General features: G+C 32.5%; 1 protein-coding gene across 5 annotated transcripts in view; it reads right to left on the bottom strand.

Annotated features, from left to right (window-relative positions):
• AHI1 (Abelson helper integration site 1) overlaps positions 1 to 14063 on the bottom strand; it is a 247360-nt gene that overhangs the window by 147514 nt on the left and 85783 nt on the right. For all 5 annotated transcript variants that reach the window (XM_051997812.1, XM_051997811.1, XM_051997813.1 and 2 more), the window contains 2 exons: positions 13156 to 13296; positions 3762 to 3958 (listed from right to left, as the gene is read on the bottom strand). In XM_051997812.1, coding sequence (XP_051853772.1) covers positions 3762 to 3958; positions 13156 to 13296 — 338 coding nt within the window. The remainder of the gene's footprint in view (positions 1 to 3761; positions 3959 to 13155; positions 13297 to 14063) is intronic.

Genomic DNA, 14063 nt, shown 5'->3' on the forward strand with positions numbered 1-14063 from the left:
AAGAGTACATTAGTATTCATGCTTCATAAATTATTATGAAAATATAACTAAACTAATCAAGGGCATTTACATTATTCTGTACCTTGGGTATTAATTTTTTTGGTCTAAAGACCATTCTCCTAGATGGAGAGAACAGAAGTAAAATAAAAGATGAATAGTTTTCACTGATCATCCCTTATGCCTGAGATATCTTCCCTCTTCACCTAAAGTTACCCTAGCTTCCTTTTGATCCCAGATAAAAATCTTTCCTTCTAAAGGAAGCTTTTTCTGATTCCTCCTAAATTTCCTCTAAAGTGCCTTTCCTTTGTTGACTATTTCCAATTTTTCTTTGTATATGATGGTTTACATGTTGTTTTCTTCCCATTAGATTGTGAGATCCTTGAAAGTCTTTCTTTATATACTCAAGTCCTTAATACATTGGGATACGATGGGTACTTAATATTTGCTGACTGACTTTTCCATTATCGTTATTCTATTTGTCTCAAACAAAGGTCCTGGGCTTTCTTTCATTGTCTCTTTGGCCCTAACCTTTGAAAGAGATTGATAAAACATCAATTCAGGAACTTCCTCAATCCTCAAATGTATATCACCATTCATGCCTAACCATCTTGTGGGACTGGCATGACATCTTCTCCCAAAAGTCTGCTATAGAAGAGCTATACAATGTGTTATCTCATTGCCACAATAAACATTAATTAAATATTAGTACTGAAGAGATGTATCTTTCATTCTCCAAAAGATAAAACAGTCAAAAAAGATAAATTACTCAAGGAAAAATATCTCAAATCACAATTTTAATCACATAAAATTGAAAAGTCATTGCACAAAATCAAAGTAGGATGTAAACAATGAACTGGGAAAATCATTCCCATCAAATTTATCTGATGAAGATCTGACACTCAACACATATAAAGAAATGATTCAAGTATATAATAATAAAAGCCATTCCTCAATATTTATTTATCAATAAAGCATAAGAAAAGGCAATTTTAAAAAGAAAGGCAGCAAAGTAGTAAGAAACCTATTAAAAATGCCACAAAGAACTAGTAAAAAGAGAAATAGAAATTAAAGAGACTCTGAAATTCTATCTAACAACTTTCAGATTGGCAAAAATGGCAAACATAATGCAAATTATAATTGCTGGAAGAAATGTGAGATAACAAGTACACTAATATGAACTGATATAATCATTATGAAATGTAATTTTGGAATTATACACAAAAAGTCACTAAACTATGAATGCCTTTTTAATCCAGGAACACCTGTATTATGATTTACACTTTAAAAAGAGAAAAAACATAAGCCAGGACCCATTTATATGTATATATATATATATGAATAATTATTGCAGCATTTTTTGCTAGCATAAAAAAATTGAAAACCATGAAAGAGCTCTTCAATTGAGGAATGGCTAAATAAATTATGGCATATAAATTTAATAGGCTACTATTGCAGCATGAAAAAATTAAAGGAGGAATTTAAAGAAACCTGGAAGGACTTATAAACTGATAAAAAGTGAAGGGAGCAGAAGCAGGAATGCAGTGACTATAATGTTGTAAAGAAAAACAACCATGAAAGACTTAACAACTCCATTCAATACACTGACCAACTACAATTAATGATAGATGATGAAACATTACTACCTTCTAAAAGTAAAGAACTATAAATGTAGTATTAGATCTATGTTTTCAGAAATGGTTAATGTATAAATTTGCTTGTTAAAAAGTTCTTTTTAAGTTTCAAAGTAGTTAAAATTGGGAGAAACAGGATTAAAAATACTCATGAAATTAATAGAAAGGTAGTTTTTTTTAAACTCAACAATGCATTAAAAAAAAGCATTCAAACTACAACTTAATGTAACAGTGTTCTTCATAAAATAATAAAAACTATGTTAATTAAACTATTAGAGCCCGATATCAACATGTGAGATGTACAGAAGAGGGTTATTCTCTTTTGTTTAGGACATGTGTCCTCTGAGGTTCTAACTAGATCTAAGATATTATAAAACAAGAACATATTTAAAAATTTTTTTTGGTTAACACTGAATTCTAGGATATAAATTCTGAGAAGAAACATTTTAATTTTTTTGGTAACACTTCCTTTCCATATATTGTATTTTTTCAAAGAGAAGCAAAGAAAATAGAATAAGTTACAGAGATCTTTAAACTTTTTTCACTTGTAACCCCTTTTTGCCCAAGAAATTTTTGTGCCCCAGGTATATAGGTATATAAAATAGGTATACAAATCAAACATTTACTGATGATAAAGCATAACTTCACAACCTCCACATTCATTACGAGAGAGACTCCATGGAGGGTTGTAATTCACAGCTGAATAAGTTGAGATGTAGAAGACCCAAGTTTTCCTGACTCCAAATTCTGTTTCTGATAGCTAATTAGTGTATGAGCTTCAGAAGTTTTAAAAATAGCATTATCTATATTAATATGCATGTATTTATTAATAAACTTATATTATAGGATGTGATAGTTATAAAGCAATTTGACCTACACGCTTCTCTATGTAGGTTTCTAATACATAGTGTAATGCTCTCCACTAAATAGGGTACCCATTTAATCTTAGATCTGTTTGGATTCAGAACTCCCATTTATAATCCTAATATCTGTTTGAAAAACTCTAATAATGGGCAACTGACTCTCCTATGAGTCATAGAATCATAGATTTAGATCTCTGATAATGCTATTTAAAAAACAATGGCTCACAAGAAACATGAAATTTCTTCATAGAAGACAGGTTTAAATTACTGGCCTAACTTACAAGGCTGATTGGAGGATCAAATATGATATTTCTTTTTAAAATATTATCTAAATTTAAATATGGGCAGCTTGGGATAGACTGTCAGGTCTAGAGTCAGGAAGGCATGAGTTTAAAAATAGCTTTAGACAATTACTAGCCAGAGTAACTCTCACCACATCATTTAACCCTATTTGCTTAAGTTTTCTCACTTGTAAAATGAGCTAAAGAAGAAAATGGTAAACTACTCCAGTATTTTTGCCAAGAAAACCCTCAAATGGGGTCATGAAAGTGTTGGATACAACTGAAAATATTGAAGAACCAAAAGGTAAACAAAATATTTAATTATGCATTCTAATTTTTTAACTCAAATTGTAATACTGGAATATTATGACTGACTTTTAATAACAATTAAGAATAGCCTCCTGAAAGGAGAGGTATCTCTATTCTAGTGCAAGCAATCACACCTGACAAGTGACCTTTGAATCCTCGGGGATCTCTGGAGTAATTGTAAGAAGCACATGAAGTCATGTGCACACCCAATACTGTCATTCTGTCACTGTGTTTCTTCTCAATGGCTTAGTATTATCGAGCACTAATGATATATCTATTGTCAGGCAGTGAGATGAAAAAAAGTTATAATAAACAAGAATCATTCATGCTAGAAAAGACTCATCACCTTCACAGTGTGTCAGCAGAATTCCAGTATCAATTCAAAATGTTTGCAGTGATTAGTCCTTCCATTCATGGACATGCCAGATCTTCTGACTAGAGAACTTAGACATGGGATATAATGTTGGAATATACAATGACCTTTGAGAGATTAGACATACACAAAGGTAAAGAAGAACACTCCTGATATTGTTTTCTAGCATCTCTGGCAAGCTGAATTGATTCTAAAATCCCTGACCCGCTTTAAAAGCTTTATATATGTAACTCTGAGGGATGAAAGGATGTCACCGACATAGTAAGCATCATAACAACTTCTGAACTATTGGGGTCTGACATACCGTGACTGTTTCAAGTTTCTTTTTCACTTTCTTCATTCTCATAGACATTGTAGCATCAATGACAAAATGATCAGTGGCAGATACCACTGTATCTTGCGCTGCTGAAGAATTGTTAAAAATCAGTGGATTTCTATGTGTTCCAGTAGTAGTGAGTGATCCATTGAAATCTTTGACCATTTCAGCCTGCTGCTGTGCGACTAGAAAAAAGTTGACTTACATTAGTGATCAGATAGCATGTTCAAAAATATAAGTTATATTTTATTAAATAAGTGAAAGTTTTAAAAATATTGTTATATTGTAATTTTAAATTAACAGGTTAATCACATGTTAAAATTTTAAAACTTGTTCTTGTAGCATAATTATTTTTATTAAAACACTTTACAGATCAGAATTTAATTAAAGGTTACTTAGGTATATAATTGAGCTTTTGAATTTGAGGAAAATCAGAGAGGAAAAATCTTGCTTGCCTATCCTTGGTCCCTCAGATTAAAGGGATATAAATACTAAACTGAAACCCTTCTATGTATGTGTAAGTGTGTGTGTGTGTGTGTGTGTGTGTGTGTGTGTGTGTGTGTGTGTGTATAGAATAGGATAAAGTAGAATCATTTTTAAATGTTTTTTACCACGTAAATAATGAGAAGTCACTGAAGGGTTTGGGGTAGGAAAATTTTATGATATATGGTGGTATAAAGAAAAATGCTGTAGTACTCAGGGATGCTGCTGAGCCAAGAAGACCCACCATCAGAGGGGTTCATCCTATTCTCTTGCTTTCCCTCTCCCTGGTCATCCAGAGTCCATAAGGATCAGGGAGAGAAAAGTGAGACATAGTTGCCCACACTTGGTTGAATGAGGAGTCACCCAATTTAATCCTTCCCGTGAGAAAGAGAACCACTAGGCTCGACCACTTTGCCTTCCCAATTTATCTAATCTTTATGTCTTCAAGGCACAGGCTATATACCTTACAAACCTGTGGTGCTGGCTATTGTATAAGCCCTATTGCTGGACTTTTTCCTCTGTTCTGCAGCTCAACTATCTTTTAATGTATTGTCTCCCCAGTTAGAATGTATGTTCCTTGAAAGCAAGAACTATCTGGCTTTTTCTATCTCTATTTCTAGTATGTCACATAATTCTTGCCACATAGTAAGCAGTTAATAATTGCTTTTTATTCATTCATTCAATAATTTATTTATTAATTGTAAAGAATGGATAAAAGAGGCTAGATAATCAATCATCAATCAATAAATAAAGGTTTATCATGTGCCTATGGGCCAGGTACTAAACTAAGCACTGGAGACAAGGAAGACTAGTATCATAACCTAGACAATAATGGCCTAAAATAGGATGATAAGGACTATTTACTATTCAATCTTTCCTTTAGGTCTAAAGTCTGCTTCTACTATAAATCCCCTCCAAAACCAAACAAAGCTATATTAAGTTTAATAATATGTTTCTATCTATTTAACTAAATATTTCAGAATTGCATATAAAGAAATCTTTTCTAATAAATACTTAATAAAGATATGGACACCTTCAATTAGAACTACTAATTTCTCAAAATTAAAAGACATTTTTTTTTTATCAACTCTTGTAAAGATATCTTTAACTTCACTTGGTATATCTAAAACTTTCACTTTACAGTTTTATCAGTGAAGCTTTCAAAAAGGCTTTTTAAACTATTTATAATACATCAAAATATTTTTTAATTTTACTGATAATAGAAATAATATTACAGAGTAGAAAAAGAAGAAATCATAAAGTCAGAAAGAAAGTGTACAAATTTTAACTATGGAAACTGATATTGAGAAGGGTTAAATGATTTGTCCATGACAACACAAGTATTAAGCATAAGAAATAGGATTTCATCTTATGTCTTCTTACTCCAAATAAAAAATTCAATCTACTACCCTCTCCTTGTCTATGATCAATTTCTTTAGATACATTTTTTAATTGAGGCAAATGGATAAGAGTATTTTATATCATCAGTCTCTGCATTTTCAAATTATACTATTGATGGATGCATTGTTTTTTATGTGAAATTATAATCAAAAAGATATCTATGACAGTCATGTCTGACTCTTCAAAATCCCATTTGGAGTTTTCTTGGCAAAAACAGTAAAGTGGTTTTCATTTCCTTCTCCAGTTCATTTTACATATGAGGAAACTGAGACAAACAGAATTAAGTGACTTGTCCAGGGTCACATAGCTAGTAAATATCTGAGACTGGATTTGAACTCTAGTCTTTCTGAAGCTTCTTCAGACCTGATGCTCTATCTACTGTACTACCTCACAGCTTGTAGGAGTTACTTCTACACTATGTTAACTGTAAGACTCTTCTTTGATTCCATTAAAAAAAAATGCAGCTTACCTATATGCCAGAGATGCTTTAAACTTATTATAAAAATATAAATAATATGGTTCACTTTGAGACTTAGAAATAATTTTTGTGCAAGGTTTGTGCTGTGGCAGCCATCTTTAATTCAAGTGAATTCTTATTTCTAAGTGACTGTTGCTTTTCAATATTTGGATCCTCTGGAGCAGCAGCAGCAGCATATTTGTCAGGGATAAACAATGTTTCTAGCATCTCCCACACAGAAAAGGAGATTCTGAAGGTGAGCTACTGCTTTAAGCAATAGCTTCTGGGATTCTCCCTCATTCCTCATCCTCTGCTAAGATGCATGAGGCAGTGTCAGAGTGTGTTAACAGTGCTCTCACAATGCTCACAGGCTGGATAAGCTTTAGGACCCAACTCTGAGAAATCCTGTTCTATTATTTTTTTAGCTTAGGGACTCAGGGAATGACAAGGACAAAGTGATTCCTAAACCATTTAATGTGACAGTCATAAAACTGTTCAAAAACCTGTAAGAAATTTTGGATAGATGTCCTAAGTCTCAGAACGCACAAGATGATTGGATTCTACTATCATTCTTCAGGACCTTTACTCATTTCTGGAATTTTATACTACCACAATTATAATAGCTCTTGACATTTGCATAGTACTTTGGGGTTTATAAATTAATTTTTTTTTTCACAGCAATACCATTAAACAGGCAGCTAATGAAGTGACTCACCTATGGTCATGTAGCTATTAAATGTCTAAGGTAGGATTCAAATTCAAATCTCTTGGAACTAAATCTAAAATGATTTCCCCTACATCTCAGTGCCCTTAAATATGTTCATTTAGCCTTGGCTTCAAATAACCTCAAAGTCAAACTACCATATTGATGCATACCCTCCCCCTTACCCTGACTAGTCAAAGATGGCTTTTATCCTATCATTAGTGTATTATTTCTCCACTGTGACTCTGCCTTCTCTGCTGTCACCTATGTTTAAATGCTTAGTGAACTCTGAGTCTTTCCTTATCTCACATATGTAAGCAGGTGCCATATCTCAGTTAGAATTGATTCTGTCTCTCCCTCTTTACTTCAGTGGAACTCTGAAGCCCTAAATTCTTTTCCATTAGATTACTACAGCTATTGTTGCTGGTAAGTTGCAGGTACAACTCTTCCTTACCCCATTTGGAATTTTCTTGGCAAAAAGACTGGAAGGGTTTGCCATTTACTTCTCCAGCTCATTTCACAGATGGGGAAACGGAGGCAAGGACAGTTAAGTGACTTGCCCTGAGTCACCCAGCTGAAACAGAGGGAGCAGTCTTCCAGACTCCAGACCCAGCACTCTACCACCATACCACCTAACCACCCTAGAGCAACAACATGGTGTAATAGACTGACTGTTCTCATTGAGCTCACTTCCTACCTGCAATGCTTAATATCCATGAAATCAGTGATGGTGAAGTCACTTAACCCCTTAACCATTTAATCTCTTTCCAATTTTATTTCACACTTCTCTTATTGATGTTCTAGCCAGACTCAAGCACCATCTATTCCTGTCCTGCCTTCTCATCTTTGTGTCTTCATCACAACGTCCCCATGACTGGAATGGAGATTCCTTCCTCTGCATCTCTCTAAAAATTCTCTCTCTCATTCACACGCTACCATTTGGATGAAAGAGCAGGGCTTAAGTCCTGACTCTGCTGTTTACTATGGGTCTGATTTTAGATAAAACACATAACCTTCTAGGGCCACGATTTCCTAGTCTGTGAAATAAGGCGGTGGCGGGGGGACAGGGGGGAGGGGAACCGTGGGGGGGGGGGCAGTATGGTGCTTTCCAGCATTATAGCATATGCACATCCTCAAGTCTTTGTCTAATTTGAGCTTTTAGAACAGTTATTCTAAGCTAATTACACAGTTGGTGAAGAATTTATAATAGATTCTGTAGGAAGATACCAAAAAAGCATACCAGCTTTAAAAAGTTGTGGCAGTTTCATGGCATACTTTACACGATACTGACAACATACTAAAATGTGCTGACCTAGAATCTGTTATATTTCCTACTGTATTAACTCTGTATGAGTGTGAGAACAACAATATCTGAGTTTCCTTTTGAATCACCCATCCTCAGTACTTCTAGAAAGGCATTTCAAAAAGATAAAAAAAGTGTTGCTTTTCAATTAAAGTAAATTTTGAAGGAAAAGTAACTGCATACAATTTCAATGTTATTAAGTTTTTATTTCAATTTAAATTGTGCTTGAAATAGAGTACTAGTTAACTCAGTAAGTAAAAAAAATTCAAATCATAAAATAAGACATAAAAGTATACAGTTTGGTATAATTATAATTTATCTAATTTAAAAAAAGCAAATATGACTAATTTTACTCTTAACCTTTGAAAATTCTTGATATGAAACATGCAAAATTGTATGCTTATAATCAATTTTTGGCTAATCTTGAAAAACATTTTATGAGGAAGGGAAGTAAAAACCTCAAACTAAAATATGTGATAGGCATTGTTTTGAACTCCAGTTTCTTATCCATGGTAGCAGCAAATTTATTAGGCAGTGTCTGGATATAATTAAGGAAATAAACTTTTTAATATTATATTTTAAAATAATTTTTTTAAATAATGAAAGAAGAGATGATAACATTCTATTCATACCTTATGACAATTGGCACAACTTTTAATCAAGGTATAGAAAACTTCACAAAATTAAAATTCATTTAACTCTAAGCTGTAATAAAAAAATCTTAACAGCACAATAGGATGGTATAGAATTATGTATGTGATAAAGGATATCATAACCAACTAAATTATGAGAACAATATTAAGTGAATTAAGATGTAAATTGCGGTAGCTAAGATGCTGCCCAGTAATAGTGGAAAAGACTGCAAGACTCAGTTTATTGAAAACATCCAAGGATTTTAACCAGCTAAGCACTGAGACAGGGTTCAAGATGTTTCTTGCCTGGAAGATGCAAGCCACAATGGCTTGGTAGAATTAAAGTTGACTTAGAGGGGACAGTGCCATCTAGTGGACAAACCTGCCTCACTTTGCATAATCATCAAACATTTCTTAAGAACTTCCTTTTAATGTGAACAGATCCAATTTTTAAGTTTATTAAGCACAGGAAATATAATTATTCATAGTACATGTTATATATATGTGGTATAAAAGCTTTTATTATTTTGTAGCTTTAAACTGGCTCATTATTAAAATTAGTTCAAAACAAAATTACCACTTTTTTGAGTATCTATTTATGAGGCATTGGAATGAAGTCACTGTCTAACCTTAAACATTCATTAAAAAATAAAACATTGATTGATCAAGTCTCTATAATTTAAGACAGAAAAAGCCGTTTTTCTAACTACTACTGTTATGGGAATCTTAAAAGTACATTATCTGTGGTACTTTATGACTAAATCTTGTATAACTATATGATTAACCCTTTCAACACCAGGCACAATAAAACTACCTTGTGAAAGTAAAAATTGTGTTTCTTACCAAAAAAAGCAAAAAGTCAGTAGTACGAAAGACTCAAAAGCCCACAAGCAGAACAGATGAGTACAGAAAAAGAGGTATGCTGACTCTTCACAGATTTTGCTAGAACTGAAAAATGGGTGATACATTTAGCTACTATTGTGGTCTCCAGAAGAGCTTTCTTAAGATAATATAAAAAAATTATGTACGTACTCATTCCACTTGCTATGAAAATACCTAAAATTACCAAAGCTGAAGTTTTGGAAACTTTAAAGATTCATTTGAACTAGGTCTAAAAGCAACTTTTAGCTAAATAAACAACTTTAAAAACTGAATTCTCCACTATTTACTTAAAGCTTTTCTCTCACAGAAAATTTAGTATTCAAAATTTTATTAAATTAATATATTTATAGAGAGAAATATATTCTTATAAAAAAGTTTATGTAATAAGTAGTAGTTTGACTTTTAAAGTAAAATATTTCAGTCAAAAAATCTAAAGTGGTAATAAATACAGTTCAAGTTAGACTTTATAATATATTTGACTAGGTAATCAGGAACCAATTGAATAAGAAAAGATTGAGAGGAAGAATACTGAATTATCATTTCCATCTAACTTTATTTTAAATCACAGGTAAATTTGTAACTAATAACTAATTTTGTTACTGAGCTTTATCAATTATGAAACGGGCAACTGATGGTTGGAGTGTCTTTTGGAAAATTTAAAAAAATTTTACTTACAAAGATCAAAGGATTATTAATTTAAAGCTATACATATTCCTAAGGATCAGCTATCAATGAGGGTTTTTTTTTTAAGTGTCTACTATGGGCTAGATGCTAAAAATCACAAAGACAAAGAATGAGATAATTTCCACTTTAAAGGAGGTTACATTCCATCAGGAAAGACAATATGTTTATTTGTAAATTCATACAGAATAAATATGAGGTAAATTACATACAAAGCAGTTACGGAGTGAGAACACTAGCAATGAAAGGCTCCACAAAGCATCACACAGAAAGAGGGTGCATGAGCATCATCCACTAAATGAATTCTTTTCATTTGAGAAATAGAGAAATAGTCTCACAAACAATGTGTTCCAAATATAAAGGATCTTTTAAAAGAAGTTTTTGAGATTCATAAATTTTAATATATTTTAAAACATATTTAACTATCCTTCGATTAAAAGAACCCAGTTGGCAGATAAAAACCACAGACTAACAATGTTGGAAGGACCAACCACTGCTGCTTAGTATGAATAATAAATATAATGAATGATTGAAAAAGTATTTATTATTGATTACTATGTGCCTGAGACTGTGCTAAATGTTAGGAATACAAATGGAAGAAGTGATACACTCAGAGGGGAATCGTAGTCAGGGTTCTAATAGTTGGGCATATAGCAGGGATGGCAAGGTGATCCACAGGGCATTCTAATTGATAAAACCCTTTCTAGAAGTTATAATACTATTACTGTCTCTAGAAATGGAATAGGATGAAGGGAGGTGTAAAGGGATATGCATGCAGAGGCATGACAAATGGGGATGGCAGACTGAGATGTAATTAAGGGCTAAGTAAGTTTACACACAACTCCCAATCAAGATGATGAATTTCAAGGTTGAGTAGATTTAAAGCAGAGTGGTACAAAAACTGGATTTGAAAAATATATGGAATGAATTGGGCAGATGTTTCCTGGGGCTTTTTCTTCTGCTATTCAGGGTGCTACTCCTTGTTCCAGCTGACAGAACACATCTGGCTTGAAAACTGTAAGTCTGAAACAGACCAGATTGCTTAATTCTCCATCACTATATCCTCTTAATTTCCATGAGACCCATGGCAACATCAGTGATTTCTTCCATTCCAGAAATAGTATAGGACTGATGGCTTTTCATGGGGAGAAAGTCAAATCCACAAAGCTAAAAGAAATCAAAGGTGCTAATGATACCATAGTATGGTGAAGCCACTGAAATTCAAATGAGGTTCTTAAAACTAAAATTTCCTCACCTGAAAAAATAAGCATAGTACTTGTCTGGTCACTTTATAAGTTTATTGGGAGACTCAAATATGATTATGTATGTGCAACATGTTTTGAAAATTATAAAGCTCTCTATAAATGCATGGTAGTATTTTTATTGCTGCTATTATTCAAATGTAAGGTAGAACATATAAATACAACAAAGATAAAATACTATTTAATAGATATTTAAGCACAAATTACACAGAATTTATATGTTACTTTCAAATGCATATATATTTGTAAATGCTGAAGGGGTTTTGCGCAAGCAAAGAGAGCCAGCTAATATTAGTCTGGAATGAGTTTACAAGGAAGGTGAGGTTGAGCAGTGCTTATAAGAAAAAACATGTTTTGGCAAAGAGGGGGTGGGAACATATTCTAAATGATAGGAACAACATATATGCCTGCACAGAGGTGAGAGTGAATGAATAATAAATAAACTAGGCTCAATCAATGATAAAAATTCTAAGTCAGGATTGAAATGATTTTCTGGAGGTATAAAAGATAAGAATCTCATGGACCAAAAAGATCAGTATATTAAATCCTGAAAAACTATAAGCATGGAATCTTTTCCCTAACTTTTACAGGGTGATATAAAATGACCATGCTGTGTAATAGGTTCAATTATAAAGTACTTATCTGAATATTTATCTTGGACACAGAGAGGAACTGTTTCAAACTGCTTGTATGAACAAGACAACAGAAGGAATTTTTTTTAATGATATAAGAAACTCTTTTTAAAAAATTTTCTGTGGTTTGAACTTAGATAATGTTCAGCTCTAGAATTATGGGAGAAAGAAGGCACTTAGATGACAGGTTGTTGATTGTTCGATTTAATTTAATTTAATAATCATGAATTAAACTTCTATGTAATGAGCTAGCAAAGACATACATATTAAAATATAGTAATTATTTTCTGTTAATAGCACTTTCTAGTTCAATATTTGACAAATATTATCTCATTTATCCTTCACAGGAGCCTAGTAAGGTAGGTAATGCAAAGATTGTCATGTAATTTATATAAGTGAGAGAATGGACTCAGAAGAATTAAATAATGTGCATCCCATGGCTAGGAAAGAAGTAGAGCCAGATTGTGGACCCTAACGCTTTTGCACCTAAACTAGCCATCTTTCTGGGCCATTATAGTTACATATTTTATAACAACAACAACAAAACCAAATATCTCTTTCACTTCCTCAACTCCCTTTTGCTAATAAACATTAGTCTTTACCAGAATTCAAAGTTCTTGCCTGTCATCAATATGTATCGCAGAAACTAAAGTACCTGGGCCATCTAGTTTAATACATATCTGAAAAGAATATTCTCTACATACTCAACAAGTAGACATCCAGTTTTTGCAAGAAGATTTATCAGAATCCACTAACTATGAAGGCAGCTAATTTTCTACTTTTGAATAGTTCTCACTGTTAAGAAATTTTTCTTGAGATAAAGTTAAATTCTACTAATGTCATTAAAAAATTTTACTTATTATTTACTAATTTATTTGTTATACATATGTAATAAATATTATCATTTATTATTTAGTGTATTTTTACTTACAGGTAGGAGTCTTACCTTTGTAATCATAAATATAGACCAATATTGGCTCATTTTGACCAAATGCACAAAATGCCACCATGTGTTCATGTGGATGAAAAGCAACGTCTCGAAGAGGTGAGGTAAATGAAAGGTCAGAATACATTGCAACTTGGTCTCCTAAAAAAAGAAAACAATAATTAGTCAATTCTTTTGAAGCTTCATTTTTCCATCCTTCAATATACTGATGAGATCATATATCAACATGAATACAAAGAAATATAATATCTGCTCATATGATATAGTCTTTTGAGGTTAAAAAAATACCTTATATATTCTACTTCACTTTATCCTCAAAACAACACTGCCAGGGGGCAGCTAAGTGGTGCAGCCGATAGAGCACCAGCCCTCAAGTCAGGAAGGCCTGGATTCAAATATGGTCTCAGACATTTAACACTTCCTAGCTGTGTGATCCTGGGCAAGTCACTTAACACAACCTCAATTGCCTCAACAAAAAGCAAAAAACAAAACAGAAGAAAAAAAAATTGTGAGGTACAAAAAATACTAAGATTCAATAATTTGTAGATTTATAGAAATACATACATGTAAAGATATGCAACTATCTTATATTTTTATATTTTCATATGCTGAAATTTAAAATCTTGAATAATTCAACATTTTAGAAGGAATCTAAAGTAACTATATACCGTCAATTAATTATTTATCCTTTTTTCATATATCCTAGAGTTAATTGGAATTACACAGGAAATTCATAACTTATGAACATCTCAGTTACAAATATTTCACATAAACGAATAGCAAGCTTGCATTTGAGGCCTCACATCTCAACCACATCTCTGCTGGAACGTCTCCAATCCCCACCACCACTAAAGACTGTTTCCTATCCCACCCTTTACTGTCTCAGAAACCTATTTTCTATTGCATAT

The sequence above is a fragment of the Antechinus flavipes genome, chromosome 4, assembly GCF_016432865.1.
Source record: "Antechinus flavipes isolate AdamAnt ecotype Samford, QLD, Australia chromosome 4, AdamAnt_v2, whole genome shotgun sequence".
In the NCBI taxonomy this organism is placed as follows: Eukaryota; Metazoa; Chordata; class Mammalia; order Dasyuromorphia; family Dasyuridae; genus Antechinus; species Antechinus flavipes.